The sequence below is a fragment of the Lynx rufus genome, unplaced genomic scaffold, assembly GCF_022079265.1.
Source record: "Lynx rufus isolate CCGP_SWC_20201006 ecotype Redwood Valley unplaced genomic scaffold, mLynRuf1.p SCAF_2, whole genome shotgun sequence".
Lineage (NCBI taxonomy): Eukaryota > Metazoa > Chordata > Mammalia > Carnivora > Felidae > Lynx > Lynx rufus.
Genome location: NW_025814834.1, coordinates 184,025,798 through 184,049,084, shown reverse-complemented (window position 1 = coordinate 184,049,084; position 23,287 = coordinate 184,025,798). Strand labels below are relative to the sequence as shown.

Below are 23,287 nucleotides of genomic sequence, written 5' to 3'. Positions count from 1 at the left end.
ACATGACATAAAATTTACACTCTTAATCATTTTTAAGTGTACATTTCAGTGGTATTAAGTACATTCATAATGCCATACTATCATCACCACTATCCATCTCCAAAAGTCTTTCTATCTTGTAAACCTGAAACTCTATACTGGTTAAACACTGATTCCCCATTCCCCCCTTTCCTCTAGCCCTTGGTAACCACCATTCCACTGTCTGTCTTTGTCATTTTGACTACTCTAAGTATTTCATATAAATGGAAACATACAGTATTTGGCTTTTTGTGACTGGCTTATTTCACATACTATAATGTCCTCAAGTTCATCCATGGAGTAGCCATGCCATTTTTGACAAAGCCTCTGCCCAGTGCTTCTACTAAGTGATGGAAGATGCTTTCCACCTCATTATCTTCTTCCAAGAGGGCAGGGAGAAACTGAGACCAGTGGAGAGAAGTGTCTTACCCAAAGACAACAAGGCTCAGGAGAGTAGGGAACGTAAGACTGCTGGTTCTCTGCTTCTACCTCCAGCTTGAAAGGCAGAGGCCAAGCCTGGGAATGCAGAGTGTCACCATGTGACTTTGAACATGGTTCTTCACCTTTATATGCTCGGTTTCCCCTTTGCTCAAATGTATATAATAAAAACTGACTTTCTTTTCTCAAAGAGTTGTTGTAGAGATCAAATGTGGTTTTTAAGTGCATTTAAAAGTATAGTGTCCTGTACAGTAACATGTGGTTGCAAACGAGAGTTTGGTAAATCATAATAGCAGCTCATCATGGTATTCATGCCATCTCAGTGTAATGCGGTCAAGACAGTTGGGCTTAGGAGGCCACGTAGATGCAAGTGAAGGGTTGGGAGGGGATGGCATCCAGCCATAGCTACTCTGCACTGGGATTGTAGCTCTGTGCCGGGGCACTATTACTAAACACTGCTGTTGGGCTTATTTATTCACCCAGAAAATACACATCAGAGGCCCATTCTGTGCTGGGCACTCTGCCAGGCTTTGGGGACATAGGTAGACAAAGTCCTGACTTCATGGAGTCTGCAGTCTAGAGATGGAGACTGATATTAAACGAATGGTCACATAAATCCCCGCACGATTACCAGCTGGGGCCAGGGCTATGAAAGGACAGTGCAGAGTGCCTAGAAAGAGCACGGTGGGAGGCCTGCTCTATCCTGGCAGCTCCGAGAAGGCCTTCCTGTGAGTTGGCATGAAATCTCAGATTGAACTGGAAAGCAGGCCAGTGTAAATGGAGCACAGTAAGTGAGACAGGACGTACAGTTGCCCTGTGTCACTGTTATACACCATAACATCGCTGCTATATTTTGACATCATCTATTGTGGCCGGCTCCTGTGCAGTATGAGTAGAGTATGGAGTAGAGTCTGTAAACTAATGGAGGCCCTCCCTGCTTCTCCTGGAGGCCGCAGTCCAGGTGCAGATATGGCAGTCTGGTTAGTAAATGCCACCTTCCTCATAAAGAGCATTATCAGTCATGTGTAGCTGCCACCATTTGCAGTTAAATGCTAATTTACTATAAATACCATAGTATAGGTGTTTGTGTCATAAATATAATTTTACATGATTACATCTGTGAAAATTTCCTGCCTTTCCTTCCTAGATTGGATTATCTGTCTCTTTAATGTAGAAGAAGAAAAAGGGGGGAGGAGGAGGTGGAGGGGGAGGAGGGGGAGAAGGACAACGACAGGCATGAGGGCAGGCCTGTCTCATTCTTCACACAGGGTCTGGCATGTCTGGTGCAGCCTCAGGGAGGAACACAGACCTGCATGTCTGCCTGCCTCTCACAGGCCACATGACCTAAGGGGGATTTTTCACTTCACTGAGGCTCAAGAGACTGAATATCCTGAGGGGATGTTAGGAGTGAAAGGGAGCAGGACAGAGGCAGCGATGTGGCCGTCCGTCTGTGTTCCAGCCGGTTTCCAGCAATGTGATGAGTTCCTCTGAGGTCGGGCTCTGTTTACTGCCCTAGAATGCTGACAAGTATCCTTCCCTCTCTCCCTCCCACCTTTCCTTCTGTACTCAAACTAATTTGAGTAGATTTTCATTATTTGCCAGCAGAGAAATCTCAGCAAGCACCCTCCTTCACCAACTTGTGTGAGGATTAAATGAGATAAGTGTATGAGTGCTTGACATGGCACTGGGTGGGCAAGCAGAATTCTTGGAATGCTATTTCCCAAAATGAGTTTAATAAACCGTAACACCACTCGGGGCTGGGGAAGTGGCAGTGGAGGGGGTGAGGGATGGAGGGGGAAACAAGTTTCCCCTAAAACACTTTCCCTAAAAGTGTTCCCTGACTTATCTTTGGAAACACCGGATACTATAACCCCTCTTAGATTCCTGTTGATTAGCATATTCAGAACTGAAAGATCTTATTATAAAAGAACACATTTAGTTGTGCTTAACTCTGTGTTTCCCAAACTTACTCAAACTCTGTGTTCCTTTCTCCCCTATAACGCTGAGGCATGTCCCCCAGGAAATGGGACACACTGCTGTAGTCAGGGAAGGCTGGTCTAGAGCACCTCTAAGGCACCTTGAAGCCCTCAATCCGGAGTCTTTATTATTATTTTTCACCTTCTCCAAACGTTTAGTAGTGAATTCTCATGACTGTTAGGCTCTTTGTTGCAACTCAGAGCTGTCTTAGCAACAGGATTAATGCCGGTGGTTGGGGATTTTCTCCAGCTCTTATAATAAGAAACACGTATTTTCACTAGGAAAACGTTGAGAGTTTAAACTTCAGTAGAGAACCATTTCTGAGGGTTGGCGCTCTTTTATCCTGAAATCCCCAAATCACAAAATCTAGAGCTTGAGGACGTACAGAAAGCATCTAGTTCCCCATCACCACCCCATTGGCCATCTGAAGCCCAGAGAGGGGAGACATTTTGGTCAAGGTCACAGACCTCTTTCCAACTTGCCATCCCTGGACAGCAGATGATGACATAAATAAGTGTGTAGAGTGGACAGTATTGACCTCTTTCTGACCACTGTCGCTCTTGTAATTAAACAGAAATGTTAACATAAATCAAACGGTCTTTCCACCACCATTATCACTAACAGTGCATTCTGTCCAGGGAAGGTGGAAAGGCATTGCTCTCAGGCCTGCAGCAAGCCATAAAACCTTCCAGTGCTAATGAACCATTGCTTGAGCCAATTAAGAGAGAAAGGAAAACTGTCTTTAATTAAGGCATCACATATCCCATGGGCTCTCTCTAACTTATACCCAGAGGTACTGCAAAGCCCCTCTGGACCCAGTTGCCATGCTTTTGGAAAGAGTAAATCAACTCTGTTTAAAATGGACCTGTCTGGGTATTTAAAAATTTGGATTCTAATCTGAGCTGTACCACTGACCATGGGTAAATCCCATCTCATGTGTAGATCTTGGTTTCTTTATCAATAAAATCATCCTTTCCTTCACTCAAATTCATCAAATAGTTTTTGAGCATCTACTGTGGGCTTATCCCTCCTGCCCAGAATCAGGGACAAAAGGACCACTAAGGCTCAGTCCCTGTTCTTTGCTGGCTTGAAGGCCAGTGGAGTCCACACAATGGGATAAGTCTTGTTCAACAACCAGGCCTGTGGGAGCTTAGAGAAGGGAGTAACTAATTCTGCCTGGGGGGTTGGGGAATGCTTTGCAGAAGAAGAGACATGAGCTGCATTGTGAAGAAGGGTTAATGAGTTAAAGAAGGGACAGCATGTCCTCAGCGGAGGGTGGCCTTGAGGAAGGTAAGGAATCAGGGACCAATAGGACATGTCTAGGGAACTAGGCTTTGCTTAGTGTGGCTAGAGCAACAGTTCTAAGAGTATAGGGTGGGAGGGGAGGCAGAAAGGAGGACAGACAGGCACTAGGTCACACAGAATGAATGTTACAAGTTGTGGGACTCATCCACTCTAAAGAGGTATAATGAGGGCAGTGAAGTTAGACAGCCAGTGGTTCATTGGCTGTGTGACTCTGGGCAAGCCTGTTGCCTCAACTGTCAAATAAGAATAATAACACTATCTCAGAGGATTCAATATTCTAGCAGATGACCCACCAGGCAGTGAAATTTTAGGCTATATAAATTATGGTATTCATCCCAGAGAAAGAGAGTTCAAGGTCTGAGCACATGAGTGAGTGTGGGGCTGGCTGGTATGCCCACATCAGAGAGAAATGCTGTTCAGATGACCTGGGATGCCACTCTCCTTCATTAATGATCTCCAAAAAGAAACACAGAATCAAAATAGTCATCACTGTAACCACCATATGATACTCTGCAAAGCACATTTGTCTCCACCATTTCTTTTGATTCTCCCCAGTACCCTGCCAGGTATGTGATCATTGCCTTCATTATGCAAGAGAAACTGAGCATCAGACTGGAAAGTGAATTCCCCAAGGTTACATGGGAAGTAGGTGCCAAAACTGATTTTAACTCTCTTGATTCCGGGTCTAGTGAACTGACCAGAAAACCCCAACAAGTTACCTCAGGTGGCTGTGCATGAAACATCCAAGGCTCATTAGCCACATTCTCAAAAGCTAGGGTGAGACTTCCTCTAATGAACTCATGGGTAGTAGGAAAATTCTTTCTCAAAAATATATTCCCCTTTTCTCCTTGCTTCCATCCCACCATCCTGTGACTGCCAGCTTCCAAGCATTCTCCCCTGCCCCTTACCTGTAATTGCCTAAGTAGACTCCATCTGGGTTGAGCATTGGTGCAATCTTGAAGACCAGGTGTTCCCGGAGGACACGGGCAATAGGGTGCTGGCTTATGAGGAAGTCAATGATCCCTAGGGAAAGAAAAGCATCTGGGTTAACCTCGAAGTGTTTCAAGAGGGAGGAGCACATTTTACCCAGCTTGGAAGCAGTAAAAGCTCGAAAGGTGAATTTTGACCTGTGTTGTCAACCATCGTGGGTATGTGGCTATGGATTAGGTGTTGCCTGGAAAATTTTACAAATATATCTCTGTTTCCAAGAGACAGTTCCAAACATAATGTTGAAGCCCATGGGCAGAAGGGAGAGCACATTTCCTGCTGCATAGCCCATGAGAGCTTCTAAGAAAAGAGTATTTGAGTTATGCCTTGGAGGGCCTGGGTTTTGACAGACAGAGATGAGGGAGAGGCAGGATAACCCTAAACAATGAATTAAGAGATGCTCTCCAATGGCTAAGTGTTGACATTGGATTGGATGATTATGTGTTCAGGGACTCAGGGATCTAAACCCTCCTGTTGCTGAGGCAGAGAGAAGGGATTTGGTTAAAGTCACATGAAGAGAGAAAGGCTTCTTCAATGTCCCTACTCTGCCCCTTTCCACTTTGAGGGCCCTCTGTTCACAGACTCTAGGGCTGGCTGTCCTCGCTGATTCTCACCGGCACCAATACCACTTGCCTTCAGGTCACCAAATTTAGGAAAGTTGAATTCTCCATGACTGTACCCCCTCAATCAGGCAGTCCCAAATCTCTTCCTTGAATCTAGCAAATCTGCCCTTCATCTCCATCCCTCTGCTGCTCGTCTGTTCTAGGCCACCACCACATCTGGCCTGAATGACTGCAAACACTTTTGGAATGTGCCCTCAACAGTGTAGCTAAAGGGATCTTCCTGAAGTGCGAATCTGAGCCTCTCACTGCCCTTGCTGACTTCCTTCTGGTGATGGTCTGCATAGCCAGACAGGAGAGGGGCTCAGGAAACAAACAACCTGAGTCCTCATGCCTCCCTTCTCTCCTCCACATTTCTATCCCTTCTTCAGAGACCTGAAAAAAAATAGGCAAAATGGAGCTCTGGCATTCCATGAAATGACTGTAGAGCTGGAGAATGGTAGGGAAGTGCACGACCCTCCCAAGGTGTAGAAGGGAACTCCTTTCCTGCTGGAGAGAGAAGGAAAGGCATCAAGCAGAAAGAGGCTTTGAACTGGGCCCTGAAAGATAAGTATGTTTTGACAGACAGACAGGAGGAAGCAGCAGGGTAACTAAGAACGATCCACGTGCCAGCGGCAGGCACTTAGCTCCTGGAATGATAAATGGCCCCACAGCATATCCTAACTCTGCTGTGACCAGTGAGCGACATCTCAGGCTTTTCATTAGGCCAGGGCTCAGAATCTATCGGCAGCCGAAAGCCAGTTGGACATCATTTACTTCTCCACCGACACGGCAGTAGACCAGATGCCCTAATTTATTTGTTGGTCTTCATATTAAAGCTGCAGTTTGCCAGTAAACAGGCAGGGTAATGATACCAGGTGCCCTTGTTAGGGGCTAATAATTGCTTAATCTGTCCACTAATTGACCCCAGCTCCCGGGGCAGCCCTCCATCAAGGAGCCAGCCTGCACTCAGGGCCTGGCCATGCTGCCTCAGAGAATGGCAGAGAATGGCTTCTGGAAATGGAGTAGCTCATCATGATCCATCCTCCTTCACAGATGAGCAGATTAATTGGGCTGCCAATTAGGCAGCTAATAAAAGGATGAGAGAAAACAAAGCCAGGCCAGAAGCTGCAGCCACCCAGAACTCCCTCTCCCACAGTGAGTGTGGGGCAAGGAGAGGAGAGGTTTCAGACTCCTCTCTTGGCTTGAGGTCAGATACAGTTCAACTGGGAATGTTGAATCATTCCCATAGATCAGGAAGTTGGTAGGCGAGCCTTTGCAAGTAGAGAGGAATATGAGGAGAAATAGTGGAGAAAGTAAGAGCGCAGAAGAAACGCCACCCCCAGCCACAGGCCAAAAGCATTGCATAGACTGAGAAAGCAGAAGGACCTGGACACCTGTGTTCAAACCCTAACTGGTTATTAGCTGGAGAAGCTGCCAGCTCTCTCTGCCCAGTTTCCTCATCTTGATAAGGGATTATAATACTCAGTCTGGAAGGCTACTATGTGAATGGGCTAAAATGCCTGTACTTTACCTGCCTGACACAGAACCTGAAAATTGGGCTTTACTAAAGATTGAGAGGCAATGAGGGGAGAAAAAGCAGAATGGGATTTGAAACTGGGGGTCCTGGTCTGTGAAGTTTGCTAGCTATGGGATCTGGGAATAAGGATGCCAAATTGAAGAAGCCAACAAACCAGCTCTCTGAGAACTTGGGTTCTAGTTGTGGCTCAGTTACTGGCTGAGTTTTACAAAGTCTCCAGCCTACTCTCATTTTTAAAGTTAGGAGAAAGAAGTTGGTAATTCTCAAGGACACTTTCCACACTGGCAGTCTGTAATTCCATCTTTTTCTTCCTCTCCCCCAAAGTAGAAGGATCTTCATCTATCAAGTGAGGAGAATAATCTCCCTCCTGCCAGGAGACACAATCAACCTCCTTAGATCAATCTTTGTTCCTTTGGTAAACAAGTTTGCTGGGTCCTTTCCCTTGAACTCATTTAATCAGGAAGGTGGAAGAAACCAGGACAACAGGAGGGCTGGAGGCTTGAGGGCCTGGGGTAGAGGCAGAAAAAGTGATAGATGATCTGAAATTACAGCCAGGTCACAGAGATCACTGCTCTGGGCCAACCTTGGCCTGGTCATGATGAACCTCGCCGTTCAACCCCAACTGGCCATTCATTGTTATTTCTCCTAGTGCACTTAGTTCAGGGCAGGGTACACAGAAGGTGCCTAATAAATGCCCTTTAGGAGACTGGCCCCAGGTATTCATTTAACCTTGACAGAGTATAGGGTTAACTGAACTGAAAATCACTCAGGGCTATGTCCGTGCTATAAGCCTAGCATTCCAAGACACATAAGTACATAAGTGGTTCCTGTCATAGAAGGTGCATGGTAGGTGAGAAACACCCACTCTGGTGACTGGCAAAGGCTCAGGTGGGAACAGTCCAAGGAGCCATGAGGACCCAGAGGGCCTGGGAAGGGACTATGGAAAAGGGAGACGTAAAGGATGAGTAGAATGAGCCGGATGAAGGGATGCCAGGAGAAGGTGCTCCAGGCAGGGGGGTCCTGCATAAAGGATAGGAGGTGAGGAAGAAGATGGCCTGGCTTCATGATTAAAGGCATAGACTCTGAAACTGGACTACCTGGGTTTGAATAGCTGTGTGGCCCAACCTCTTGGTTGCTCAGTTCCTCATCAGATAAGGAGAGAATAAAATTACCTTGTAAGTCATTGTGGGGATCTCAGTGAGCTAATAGCAAAGGGTCTGGCACATAAGAAACTTATATGTATGTTGTCTGAATCATTGCTCCTACTTGGTTTGGCTGACGCTGTAGGGATGAGAGGGTGTTGAGATAGAAAGGGAAGAGGTGAACAGGGACTTGCCAGTCCAGCTGAAGGATATGAAAGACACAGGAGACCACTGCCAAGTACAGGGGCAGATCTGGGCTCTCCCAGCTGCAGCAAGGAATGCGGTTTGGGAGGAAGGAATAACGGAGGTCTCGATGACCTGAAGGTGGACAGGGTGGAGGTTGGGGGGCAGACATAGCCGAGAGCCAGCAAACATAGAGTCTTGCAGTCAGGAGCCAGGGTCTGACATGGTGCTGACCTGCAGAGGCTCTGCAGTGACCAAGGCCCAGAAAGTTGTGAGGATGCAGCAGGTGTAGGGGAAAGAATGTGCATACATGGTGATACCAATGATAAGATTATTTGTCTACCATCCCCAAGAGCATCAGAACTCTTCACTGAAATTGCACACTCCTGGGGAAAGATGATACCAAAATGACTGAGATTAAGCTTCTGGCCCCTGGCAGAATGGGGCCTCAAAATGGAAAGTAAGTTCCGTTACAGAAAAATAGGGAAAATTATGTTTCCTCTGCCTCTGAGGTTTGGAGATTGAGGTTTGCACCTGCTGTTTGTCTTTCTTCCCTCCAGACTGTGAACTCCAAGATGGCAAGGACAGGTCTACCTCTTTGCCACTATTTTGTCAGTGTCTAGCTCAGTGCTAGGAATAAAGATGGACCAGTGATGGGCACTGTATGTTCATTAGCTGGATTGACCTGTAATTTTATTGGTTCCATTTACAGATAGAAAAACAAAGTCAGGGTGGTGACATCATTTGCCGAACATCTCACAGGGGCCTAGATGGGATGCAGATCCAGTTCTACTGGCTTCAAAATGGTGCCCTTTCCACTAAGGCAATATGGAAGAGTCAGGAGGCTATTTGCACGTGATTTGTAGAATGATTTGATATGCATATAAAGAGTTCCATGTGAGGTTTATTGTTGCTGTTCTCTACTAAGAGGCAATATGTTGCAGTGGTAAAAGTCCAGGCTTCAAGCAAGATAGTTGGGGGTCTCTGCTGGACCCAGAGTCCAGAGTGTGGGTCACGTGATAGCAGCCACTCCAGGCCTTTTCCTGACCTGGCACCAGGCCCCTGTCTACCCTAAGCTGGGTCCATGGGCCCCAAATTATGGAATCAGAGGGAGTCTGGCCTTGAAGAACCTGAAATTCACAGTCTTGGTTCTTACCATCCAACCCCTACCTCTGCTCATTTCACAGATGAAAAGATAAGCTCAGGGAAGCGAAAGGCCCATGACAACCCTTAGTGGATCTGGTGTTTCACTTATAATATGAGGCTGTCAGGGATAGAGAGAGAGAGAGAGAGAGAGGGGAGAAAAGGGAGAATAGGTGAGGGATAGAGGTGGGAGGAAAACAGTGGGGGGGCGGGGAGAAAGCGGCAAAGGTGACCACTTCACTGGAGGAAACAGTAGGTTGGGCTTGGTTCTGGTGGTCCTGGTGGTCCTGGTGGTTGTGAGTGGTGTGTGTGTGTGTGTGTGTGTGTGTGTGTGTGTGTGTGTGTAACTCTTCCATCTTCTTATCACCTGAGGGTAACCCTGAAGAATAAACTGCCCGAGGGAAGGCCAGCTCTATCTCCATAGTCTAGGCCCTGGTGGGCACCTTAGCACCTTGGCAGCAGAGCTCACGAATCCTCACAGCAGCCCCTTGAGTGGTCCCAACAACCCCAGGAAGCATCCATGAAAGAACATTCACTCTACCAGAAATCAGACACCTGAGGTCTAGTTCAGGCCAAACCTCTGACTTGTGATACAGTCTTACTGGTGCAGAAATGAGGAGGTTTCAGCTAACGGCTCTCTCAGGAAAGTGGCAAGGAAGGTGGGGTGGCACACACAACACAGAAATGACACCCCAAGGGGTTTGGGTGCCCTGTGAGGGTTAGAGGAACCATACTTGGCACCTGTAAGTGCTCCATTAGTATCACCTATTTAGTGCTTATTGTATTGCAGACACTGTCCTAAATATTTTACGGGTATTAACTCATTTAATCTGCACAACAACCATATGAGGTAGGATGTCTATCATTATTTCCCTTCCCAGATAAGGGAACTGAGTCACAGAGAGGTTATGGAATGACCCCAAGGTCATACTGTACTATGTGGAAGAGCTGGGCTTCAGTGTCAGGCAGTCTAGCTCCAGAGGTCATGATCACACACACTCTGCTACAGGGCAACTCGGAAGCTCCTTTGACCTTTCATGTCATGGCTGGAGAATGAGGATAGTCTGGCCTCACAGAGCCCATGTGCGGGGTTTGGGGCAGCTGAGGGGTGATTGACAATCTGCCGTCCCACGGCCAAGGCGAGTCTTGAGGAAATCAAAGACTTGCCACCCTCACTGGCGCCCCTCCAGAGCTCTGTGATGACATGATTTCACTCTACTCCCAGCAGCAGGTGCGTCAGCAGCTTGGCTGTGAGGACCATGGTCCCAGCCAGATGGGGACGAACAGGCCCCACATGTCTGTTCCCCGCTCAAGGTCACTGAGCCAGTTAATGTGGAAGAAGCATTAACTGAGCCGAAGGTACCTCAGCCATCACCCTTCCAGGCCTTGGACCCTGCTGCTCTCCCCAGAACAAGGTGGGCTTGGAGGGGATCCAGCTGTGCCCTGTGGGGCTGTGGTCCAACTTGAGAGACCCTTGGGAAAGATGATGCCTCAGTCTCTCACTGGCAAAGTGGAGGAATGAGGCTGTCTTAAGCTGCCTCCAGAGGGATAAATTGTATCTCCAGGGACAGTGACAGAGCTAGGGAAGGAGGAAGACTGGGATTAAAGGGATGGGTCCCAAGCCACATGTGCCACGAATTCACTCTGTGATCTTGGGTAAGCTACTTTAGTTCCCTGTGCCTCCCTATTCTCATCTGTAAATGCACATCAACCATTGTGGGGTTCCCAGAGTACTATGTTCTCCCAGGCATAAAGCTTGGCTTTCTAGCACTTCCCATCTCTGAGTGGGGCAAAAGTGTGTGTACAGGCTCAGGAGACCCAGGCTCAAAGCCCCCCCTCTGCTGTTTACTGACTGTGTGACCTTAAGGCTCCTCTTTCTGAGCTCAGATTTGGAATCCCAGAGCCAACACAGCATTTGCTCCTCACAGCAGCCCCATGGGATGAACGAGATAATCCCCATTTTCCAGATGTAGAAAATGACACTCCAGGATCCAGCCCTAGGCCTCAAATAGCTCACAGTTTAAAGGGAAGAAATAAATATAAATCAAATACATAACAAATCACGGCAATAAAGATGACCAGTGGGTAACCACAACAGAGGTGCAAAGCAGGGTCTGAAGGGAGTGGGAGAGGGGCCCACAGTGGGTATTTTGAACGAACCTTGGGAGATGGGAGATGTTTGCCAGGTTGCAAGGGGTGGGCAAAGGAGCAGCAGATTCAAAGGCCTGGTGATTGGAAGAAGATTGCCTGTTCAGGGTTAAATTGTGTGTGCGGGGGCGGGGGGGGGGGGCGGGGTGGATCTAATGAGGCTTGGACCAGAGAACCTGGCAGGAGCCAGATCGTGGAGGGTTGTAAATGTCATGAGAAGGAATTGGAGTTTATCTTGAGAAGGTAGAGAGAAGGTTTTAAAAGGCTCTGCCAAGGAATAAACACTGATGGAAAGCCTGTGGGACGGCACTGAGTCTATCAACTCAGCACCATCCAGATTCCTTTTTGGAAAAGCAGGCTCAACAGAGAAAGAACCTGAGATGTACTTCTCTGTGTCTCAGGCCTTGTCTGTAAAATGTGATGGTGACCCTGCCCTCTGTCTACTGCCCACAGAGGAGGTGGGCCTGGGAGCTTGGGCCCCCAGAGCTGGAAGTATTGATGGTAAGGCTACTACTATCTTTTTCACAAAACAAGGACAAAATAGTTGTATCCAATCAGCCGGGGGAACAGGTCTGCTGCCAAGTTTAGTAAGTGACAGATGGCTGCAAGTAGAGGGTCTGGTAAAACCAGGAGGGACCTCGGAGAGGTTACTGCAAGGACAGCACTGGGAGGAAAGAGGATGGAAGTGAGAAAGGCCAAGGAGTAAGCTGGAGTGACAGCAGCAGGGAGCCGAGGCACCGGCCTTAGCTCTTCTGAGTGGCTCATCTTTGGGCAATCACTTCCTCTCCTTGAAACTCTGGCTCCTGGTCTGAAAGAAAGGGGGAGGCAATCGTGCCTAATCACAGCACCATAGACTCAATTATGAATGGGAAAAGAAGACTCATATTAATTTGCATGGTGCCTTAGAGTTTACAGAGCAGATTACCTGCGGCATCTTTGCAGACTGCCATGGGGAAGGGGGTAACATCTGTCCTGAGTGTCTGCTAAGTGCCAGGCACAGGACTGGGAGTTTGTCCATATCCATCTGACACCAGCTTCACAACAGCCTTTGCAAATGGGTACTGAAACCCTAATTATTTTACCTCTAAGGAAACTGATTATCATACTGCTAGGAAGTGTGCTAGACAATTTTTGGCCCCAAGACTGTCTGATGGCAAATCACCATATATGTCCACAGCAGTCCACTGTCTCCCTCAAGTTGTATAATTTCTATGTTTTTTTTTTTTTTAATACCCCTTTGACCTTATGGTCATTTAGAGACTAAAATGAGACAAATGACTTACCTTCACCAGACCCGGGTTTGCTCATATGTAAAAATATAGTTAATATTAGTTTCCATCACATAGAAAATTTAATATAATTAAAATAAATTACATTAAATTAGCAAAATATAAATAATTAAAATAAAATAAAATACGTAAGGTGCTTAGAACCGTGCTCGGCACATATACAGTGTCACATATTTTATATGTGGTGTACCCACTACACAGGTAAAAATGCAAAAGTATTGGTGAGAATGTGGGACATTCCAAACTCTCACACATTGCTGGTGGCAGTATAGAGGTGTAGGTCTCAGAAATTTGGAGATATCGTTAAGTTTAAGATGCACATATCCTGTGGCCTGTCAACTGCCTTCCATGGTTATATGCCCTAGAAAAGCATTTGCGACTGATGAATGGATAAAGAAGATGTGGGATATATATATAATGGAATATTACTCAGCCACCAAAAGGAATGAAATCTTGCCATTTGCAACACGTGGATGGAGATAGAATGTATTATGCTAAGCGAAATAAGTCAGTCAGAGAAAGACAAAAACCACATGATTTCACTCATATGTGGAATTTGAGAAACAAAACAGATGAACACATGAGAAGGGGGGAGAACAGGGAGAGGAAAACAAACCATAAGAGACTCTTAACTATAGAGAACAAACCAAGGGTTGATAGAGGGAGGTGGGTGGGAGATGGGCTAGTGGGTGATGGGTATAAGGAGGGCACTTGTTGGGGTGTTGTATGTAAGTGACGAATCACTGAATTCTACTCCTGACACCAGTACTGCACAGTATGTTAACTAAAATTCAAAAAAAGACAGAAAGAAAATCATGTGCACATTTGCACAAAGCAACACACATATAAGGACATTTGTATCAGCATTGTTTGTAAGAAAAAACACTATCATCAATGGAATTGTCCATGAGAACAGACAGGTAGTTGAGGTGCAGACAGACATGGAGTGCATGGCAAAAAGAAATGAACTACAGCCACACTCACCAACATGGATATTGGGTGAACACAAGCACCAATGTACACAGAATGATACCTTTTTTTAACTTTATAAAAAGCCCCCAAACATGCAAAACTAAACCCTACATTGTTTAGGCATGCTTACATGCATAATAAAACTATTAAGAAAGACAAAGACAAGATTCAAGCTTATGGTTATCTGTGTGAGGAGGAAGGTGGAAAGCAGGACAAAGGATTCTGCTTCTAAATATTCTGCTTCTAAAGCTGGTGAGTACCTGGGCATTCATTAAATTGTTATTTATATATTATTTATTGAGTATACTTATACTGCTGACTAACTAAATACATATGTACGCATGTATATATATTGTTGACTAAATATATATTTCATATGGATTAAATATTTAATAATAAAAATGCAATTATAAAGAGATATCTCTGAGATGAAAAACTGTGTCTTATTTACCTCTGATTGTCTGATACAAAGCATGCTTCCTGGCTCATAGTAGGTATTTCAAAAGTTGTTTCTTAAGTGAATGACTGAATTAATGAGTGAACAGATAGCTTCTAATCCTTACCTCCCTGCTTTACTGTACTCCTACTAACATATACATTGGCCTGGGGCCAGATTTCTTAATTTTGTAAACAAGAAAAGCCAAGCTAGGAAGTGTAGATGACTCTGTGTGGCTTATCCTCAACATAGCACATATGAAAGAATTCCATTTAGCCCTACCTATTCATCCATCCAACCATTCATCCACCCATTCTTCCACCCATACATGTAGCTAGTAAACATTTATTGAAAGAACTACTAATGGAGATCAGCTATAACCTCTTTAGAAATGAAGTACATTTGCATCCAAGATAATGACTCCGCATGTGACCACACTGTCCCAGAAGCCATCACAGTGCCCCAGTCGGATGTCGGGGATAGGCACAGGATGCTCATGAGATTTTGCAACTCACCTTGGCACACAAATGAAGAGGGTGTTTCCCCTGGGTGGACTCGTCCCGTGATGAATACCACCTTCTGCTCTGCCCCTTCCCGAAGGTTGTCTGTAACATAAAAATGGAAGGAGGTTGCTTAGGGGGCACAGGGAGAGCTGAGACTACGAGTTGGTATGGGAGAGAGGGGTAGGGAATGGTCTGGGTGCTTTATAGTCATTTCTTAAATCATTGGGTTAGAATCATGCAGGCCCAGTCATTGCTGACTAATTAAATTACATCCCGGGGTACCCAATATTAAAAGGCTACACTCCTGTTCCTTGGTATAATTGATCATATCAATATTACAATCATCTGAAGACGTCATATGAGTGAAGTCAAATCCCAGATCCACTGATTATGACCCTAGGCAAGTTGTGTATCATTTTTGAGTTTCAATTTACTAATCTATAAACATGGATAGTAATAGTGATTAAATAAGCTTACATATTGCCTAGTATACAGTAAACATTCAGTAAATACTGGAGTAAAGAAAGTAGCTATTTATATCAGTAATAGTACTAGTAGCAGCTGCTATTTAATTAGCACCTTTTGAGTCATGCATATTACACACACTATTTATAGTCTTTACAGAAACATGCACAGTTAATATTCCTTTTATAGAGGCAGAAACTGATGCTCAGAGAGGTTATATAACTTGCTCAAAGTCACACAGCTAATAGGTGTGGGTCGAGCTGAGATTAGAATCCAAACCCTTGCTTGGCCTAGATGAAGTAATAGGGACCAGATTTCTCTTTCAACTTAAGCAACTGAAAAATTGCTTATATTATATTTGCAAATATACAAAACAACTGTTTTCAGACCAGAGGCAGTGCACGACTAATATATGAACAAAGGGACATACATGAAGTGTGCCCTATGATTGCCCTGGCTCTCTGCCAGGAGGCCCATTCCAGACCAAAGAGCAAAGAAGAGTTTCCTGAGCAGACCATGGAAGTCTCACTGCAATTAAACTTCAGAGAGTCTGAAGCAAGTTTGTAGCTTGCACATTCCAGAAAACTCTGCACATTCCAGAAAAGACAGAGCTCTGTGGAAAAGGAATCCTAGAAATCTGTAAAGGCGTCCTTAAGAGTGTTTTTTTGGGTCCCAAGATGTGCATGCATAGGGTCTCCACGACATCACGAGAAAGGGTCTCCACGGAATCATGAGAAAGTGATCAGGGAGAAGTGACCTGTGCAGCTCTCAGGGATCACTCAGGGATAAGAATCATTTGAGTTCCACCACCAAAGTGGTATTCCTCACTGATCATTCAGGGCATTCAGTAGAGAACCCAGAAGGGCCATGTCTTAATGGTGGGACTAAACTACTCCAGATTCATTCTAACAAAATGTTTAAATCACAAAAAGACCGAACTGAACAAAAGAAATTTAACTGCCTGCCATATAAAGTGCAACTCTCTTTAAGGGAAGACAACAAAATCCAGACATGCAACAATGTACAGTTCACAATGTCCAGCATGCAATAACAATCAACAGACATGCAAAGAAGTAGGAAAATATGGCCCCAAAGCAGAGCCCAAGCTCTTGCTGCTTTTACAGAAATCTCATTTGTATAATAAAGTTTAGCTATCATGCAAAGAGATTATAAGACAAAAACAGTAGCCAAGAGTGACAAGAAGGAAGGGGCAGGGGGTAACTTAGTCACTGGCACCAGCAGGCCAGATTGACCCAGAACGGAACCATGATCTGAAGGAAATTCAGAAATAAACATTGTGAGAAGTTGGATTAAAGAATCCTATATGTATATTAGAGGATGACCTGGAGGGAGAGGGGAGGTGGAAATAATTAACAGGCTTTTTTTTTGTTTGTTTTTGAAATGCTAGGGACAGGTTATTTTGAATGTGGTTTATGATCCCAATAGTTGCACCAACGTCAGAGACTAAAATAAAAAACATATGTATTAACTTTATTAAGCCTGGTTCTTAATAAAGTCCCAGGCTTGGGACTTGCCTGGTGCATTGGGGTGACCAGTATGGAGGTCATTTCTTCTCTAATCCTAGGCCTCTGAGAGGCAGCAACAAATACAGTGAAGCCAAAATACATTCTTTCCCCCCACCCCAACCCAAAAAATAACATTCTTGAGAACTCACTCTGTGCTCAGCTCTGTGTTTGGCACCTTTAGGAACAAACGGGAAGAGAAATTTATGGTTTATAAGAGGAGTTAGACACCTAAGTATTTCCTAGACTAAATATAGGCTCTTCCAGGAAGAAGCTGCACTTTCATGGTTATTTTTAACGTCATTCCCAGGACTCTGTGTGGAATAGGTACTCAGGAATTTGCTATTGAATTAAGGAATAAAAAACACTCATACAGATCATGGCTTATCTTATTTAATCTTTATCACACCTCCATGTAGTGGACAATATGAACCCCATTTCATAGTGAGGAACCAAGGCTCACAAAAGGAAGATCTGTGCCCAAGGTCATGTGGCTAGCAGTGGTGGAGTCGAGCCTCAGTTCCCAGCCTAGGACTCCTCTCATGACCCTGTCTCCTCCTGGATCGACCAACAGCAGTATCAGATGTCACATCTGCTGCACTTCCGTCTACAATGTACACAAGAGAGTTTGGTTTCGACCCTTTTTGCTGTGGTGGAAGTTGACCTACTGCCTTAGTGTTTACAATTGTTTTTTCACTTACAAAACAAAAAATGAAATGCCACCAAGATCTTTTAAAAAACACTAACACTGACCCCATCTATCCCAGCAGTCCAGAAATGATAAATAGCATTACCAAGGCCCTCAGTGAAGGCTATCTTTATGGATGTCTCCCCTGACCTGGTATCAACTCAATTGCATTCAGCATTTCTGCTGACCACAGAGAAATGCAAAATGGGCATTCTATTTGCACACTAATTTTACTGAGCCCCTGCGTCTTCATAAAATGATAACATGGGGCTAATAAAAATCAAGCATCTCGGGTGCTAATATAAGCAAATGTTGATGCAGGCAGGTAACAAATTGCTTTGTCATTTAGGAGGCCGTAAAAGAGCATTATAATCATCTTTAGGCAAAATGGATGGGTCGCCTTTGCTTAGCTTTTAGCTTTCATTTGCAAAATCAATTTAAGGTAATGTAGCAGTTCTGAGGTGGTGTGACATAGGACACCCCCACCCCCCACTGTCACTGAATCCCCAGACTCATGCAAAGCCAATTAAACATACTCTGGAAGGAGGCAGCTGGGATGATGAAGGAAGTATGCTTGAACAAAGCCAGGGTGGAAAAGAAGCTGAACAATGAGACCAAGAACAACCCGTAAGGGGTGGTAAGTCTGAAAGTTCATTGAGGGTGACATGCTCAAGGGTACAAGGGCACACTCAAGGGGAACCGGATAGCCATTCTGGCCTCTTCAGTTAACAGAGGGAGTTTGAAGTCAAATGTGCTTTGTGTACACACACTCATACACACTCATCCCTTTATCATTATATCCCTCTATCATCCACTATTTCTTTACTTATAAAGTTTTTATTGAACACCTATTAGGTGGCCAGGCACGAGGCATTATTATCTTCATTTTACAGAAAACCAAGGCCGAGAGACAATAAGTGACTCATCTTAGTGCTCACGGCCCATGATTGGCAGAGTGAGGCCCCACTCAGGCAGTCTGACTTCACCTGTGTCCTTAACTTCCATGCCATTTTGCTTCTTGTGAAGGAGGACAATAATAGAAATCAGTTACAATAGCAACCAAGTAATATTTATTCAGTCCTTACTCTGTGCCAAGCACTTTACATGCATGACCTTATTTAATTTTCATAGCAACCCAATGAAACTATTCCTACCCCTATTTTATAGATTAGGACATTGAGATCTAGAAAGGTTAAACAACTTGTCTACACCTGTGTAAGTAGCACATGTAGGGCCTGGATGAAACCCAGGTCTTTATGAATCTCAAATTTACGCTCTTAACATCTCTTGGAGATTAAATAGAGTCCTTGGGGATGATTTTTAAATGCAGTCACAGGGATGCCTGGGCGGCTCAGTCAGTTGAGTGTCTGACTCTTGATTTTGGCTCAGGTCATGGTCCCAGGGTTGTGGGATTGAGCCCCATGTCAGGCTCCATGCTGAGCATGCAGCCTGCTTGGGATTCTCTTTCTCTTTCTCTCTCTCTCTCTGCCCTTCCCCCATCTCAAAAAAAAAAATACATCCACAAATTCTTTGTCAGTCTCCTCCCTTCAAGAAGTAGAGATAAGCCCTCTTCCATTCAGTGTGGGCTGGACAGACAGGCAGATATGCTTGCTCTAGCAGATAGAATACCATGGAGGGGGATGGCATGTCACCTTTGACATTAGGCTATAAAAAGACTGTGGCATTCGTCTTGAGTGCTCTCTCTCTCTCTCTGTCATCACTCACACTGAGGAATCCAGCTGCCATGACCTGACACTCAGGTAGCCCGTGGAGAGGCCCGTCTGGTGAGGGACTGAAGTACCCAGGAACAGAGGCTAGCCAAAACCACATGAGCGAGCAAGCTTGAAGAGGATCCTCTAGTCCCAGGTGACAACCAGCCCTGGCCACCAGCTTCCCCCAACCTCCTGAGAGACCCTGAGCCAGGGCTGCCCAGTAGAGCTGCTCTTATACTCCTGGCCCACAGAAACTGGGAGATTGTAAGTTGTTGTGGTAAGATCCTGAATTCTAGAGTAAGTTGTCAGGCAGCCATAGATAACTAATTAATCCCTCTAGAGATGGCCTAAGAAACTTTGTATCTTACCTATTGATGCCCAGCCTGAGTGAGACCAGGGCCATAACCTTGGTGTCAACATGGAGAGCCCTAACCGATCCAATCAGTTATCAGTGGATCTGTGGTTGGTGGAGGTGCTAGAAGATGCCAAGAGGCCCCAGAGAGCACTAGCTGGGCCCTTGGAGGACAAAAGTTCACATGGTCAGTTTGGTCTCTCTCTTTCTATCTTCCCTGACAGTAATTTTGACAATAACTTGTCATAGGGAGTGAGGTGTTCTGTGGAGGAGGAAGGGGTGGAGAGCTGGGAGGGGGATGTATAATGTTATAACAGGAGAAGGATTTTTTATTCCTCAGATCTACGCGTTTGTTATTTTCCTGGCTTCATGATCCCTGAAGGCCATCATAAAGTCAAGAAAATACCTTCCTACTGGTTTCCAAACCAAACTGGCTGCTGTGTTTCCTCTAACACTCCAGGGCCCAAACAGGTCCACACTACCACTCAAGCTGGAGAAAAAGAAATCCTGACACCAGTAACAGCATGGTTAGCTGGCATCTGCCTGAGGGCCTGCTCAGGGTTAGGATGGCCTGGTCACTGGTCTCCCTGTGCTGGCACCATCCTTGCTGGTCCGTCCTCCACCCAGCCACCCAAGCAGTCTTCCTGAAGCGCACATGGGAGCACACCATTCCCCAGCTTGCAAACTCATGAGCAACTTCTGGCTGTCCTCCGGGCGAGTACAGCCTCCTCTGTGTGGCTCCCCTCTGGTAGCTGTTGGTGCTCACCTGTCCATCCCTTCCCCAGGCCCCAGCCTCAGCCAACTCCTGGCAGCTCCACAAGCACGAATGTTCTCTCACACCTCCACACTTGGGTACACGCTTTTCTCTCTGGGGGAAAAAAGCCAGCCCCCATCTCATCTGTCTGGCTTACTCCTACTCAGCCTTCCAGACTCTGCTCGGATGTTCCTCCTCTGAGGAGGGAGAGAGGGAACTATCATGTATCCAGGACTTCTTCTAGGCCAACCCTGGTGTTAATGTTGTGCTATATCTGATTTCCTCAGAGCAATAATTTTGATTTTCCCCTATAAAATATGGCATATTGAGGGTAATGTGAGGATATCATTCTGCTGTTGATACTGACAATAAAGAGGGAACAGGAGCTGGGAATGATAGTGAGAACATGCTCAAAGTGCAGAATTTCTTGTACATAAATTTATGAGAAAAATGGCATTTAGGAGGCATCGATAGAGCTTTTTCAGAGGCACTGGAGAACCAGTGAATTCATCTGGGTAGAGCTGAGGCTTGATGAAGGGCAAAGACATCCATCCAACCATGCTGACTGAGGGTGAAGCCAGCAGAAGGGGAGGTCTGGAGGAGGGAGCCTGAGAAAGACACTGGTCCCTGTATTTTTTCTGTCCCCTAAGGGGGTCCCAGCCAGCTGGCTTCCCAAGCAGATGAACCAAGGCTCACATCCAGGCCCCACAGGTTATGGCCCGTGAGTCCTCGGGTAAATTACTTACACATTCTGAGCCTCACTCAGTTCCCTGTGAAATGAGAGTAGTAATCCCCAGCTCACAAGAAAAACCTAAGCAAGAGACTTTAACTCCCTGCCCTATGGCATTGCCTATAATTGCAGGTCCCATTTATTGAGAGAAAAGCCACAGGAATAGGGTTTCTCAGTACTATGGATATTTTCAGCAGGGTAACTGTTTGCATGGGGCCCTGTGCTGTGCACTGTATGATGTATCCCTAGCCCCTGCCCACTAGATGCCAGGAGCACTCCACTCCCCTGTTGTGACAATCAAAAATAGTTTCAGACATCCCCAAACGTCCAACGTCTCCTTGGAGGCAAAATAGCCCCTGGTGTGAATATTTTATAAGCTTCTATAAGAATACTCTACCTATTCAGACTGGACTTGTCACTATCTTCCCAAGCAAACTTTTAATCTCTTAGATTTTCTTTTTCCCAACTCCTCCCAAAAGCCTTCCCAGATATCTCCAGACTGTAGTGCCCTTACCCTCCTGTCTCTGACTTCACAGAGTTCATCTGGATCCCCTCATCTGGCCATAAATCATTGGCTGCCTTGCATAGCAGGATCAAAAGTCACATCTCAGATGTGGTATATCAGGCAGAGGTATGCAATGGACCTTCAGGAACAGGCTGATGGCAGGAGGGCTCTCCCTGCCACCATCTGTCTTGTTTCTAGCACCCTCCAAGCACCTCCAGAAAACAGACCCAGAGCTGCCCACTCTGAATTCCTGCTGAGGTGGGGTCTCCTGGGAAACAGAAGGGAGGCTCTGAGACTGCCTCTAGGAGCTTTACTGGGAATTACTCTCAGGAACACTTGTGAGAGGTGGGAGTTATGCAGGATTGAGGCGATCTCTAAGGTGACTTTAATCAATCCCATGGGGAGCTCTGGGCCAGGAGGGCCCTGCGCGGTTGTTCCAGGAGGCAATGGGGCAGGCTCTGTCTCGCACTGACTGGATACTGGATGCAAGTTGTCTCCAGGGCAGGGCTGGGACCTCAGGCAAGGCAGTGTCCTTTGGCTGAGTGCAAGTTCCAGGGAGGAAATCAGCTGTGAGCTGTCAGCCCCCACCACTCCTGGAAAGGGAGGGAATTGTTCCTGAAGGGGAGCGGGCAGGGTGGTACCCACACTGTCTACTACACCAGCCTTTAGCTGAAGCAGCTGAAGAGAACAGGGCAGGGCGCCTGGGTGGCTCAGTCGGTTGAGCAGCCGACTTCGGCTCAGGTCACGATCTCGCGGTCCGTGAGTTCGAGCCCCGCGTCGGGCACTGTGCTGACCGCTCAGTGCCTGGAGCATGTTTCGGATTCTGTGTCTCCCTCTCTCTCTGACCCTCCCCCGTTCATGCTTTGTCTCTCTCTGTCTCAAAAATAAATAAACATTTAAAAAAAAAATGTGAAGAGAACAGGGCAGAACTTAGGCCAAAAAAAACAAAAAACAAAAACAAAAACAGGAAGGCTGAGGACAAAGGGCTGTTTAGTGCAATTCCATACACAAGTTCTAACACTGATCAAATGCCAAACTTGGGGCTGGACCCTGAGGACATGGAGAGGAACCAGATGCTGTCCCTGCCATCTGGGAGTTCAAAGACTAATGGAGAAGAAAAGCTCAAGCCTGGCTTTGCAGTTATAAACTTGAATCCTAGAGTCAAGCAGGTGGGTTAAACCCAAGCCCTGCTGCAAATGGCACTGAGCTCTGAGATCATTCATTTCCTCATCTGCAAAATGAGGATAATGATACTGACAAGGGATCTTGTGAGAATTAACTGAGATAATACACTGGGTTTATGCACATGACCTGATGCATAGTACATACTTAAAAAATGGTAACTTACAAATGTTTAGAGGTCACTTGGTCCAGCTACTTGATCTCATAGATGCAGAAACTGAGGTCACTAGACTGTAAGCAACACTGGAGCCAAACTTTGTCTTTTTCACAATTTGTATTCCAACGGCCTCTCACACAGAAGGTGCTCAATAAATGCTGGTGGAATAGTTGTAGAGTACTTGTTGCCCTTTGGTTGAATGAGCTTATGAGGCTAGAACTGAGTGCTCAGGCTTTCCCCAACAGGTGCTCTGCCTTTCATCTCTCCCAGCCTCCAGAAATTCCTCCCCAGATTCGGGTTGCAGCTTATTAGTAAATGCAAATTGAATTACGCTGTGCCCTTTTGCAACAAGGACAACAAAAACAGTTTCCCCAGGAAAAGAGGGCGAGAAGAGGTGAAAGCTGGGATGAAAGTCGAAGACAATACATTCTAATCAAACTTGATAAATATGTAAATTAGAGCAGCTAAACAGTTGGCTTTGACAAATGACTTGTCGGTAATGGATTTTTCCACAGCTAAGGCGAGAGTTCAGCCAGCCC

At 45.8% G+C, this 23,287-nt stretch overlaps 1 protein-coding gene across 1 annotated transcript in view; it reads right to left on the bottom strand.

Moving 5' to 3' along the window:
• Nucleotides 1-23,287, bottom strand: part of AGBL4 (AGBL carboxypeptidase 4) — a 1,304,809-nt gene that overhangs the window by 108,160 nt on the left and 1,173,362 nt on the right. The window contains exons 7-8 of the mRNA XM_047082354.1: nucleotides 14,693-14,782; nucleotides 4,647-4,761 (exon numbers count right to left, since the gene is read on the bottom strand). Of these exons, the coding sequence (XP_046938310.1) occupies nucleotides 4,647-4,761; nucleotides 14,693-14,782 (205 nt within the window). The remainder of the gene's footprint in view (nucleotides 1-4,646; nucleotides 4,762-14,692; nucleotides 14,783-23,287) is intronic.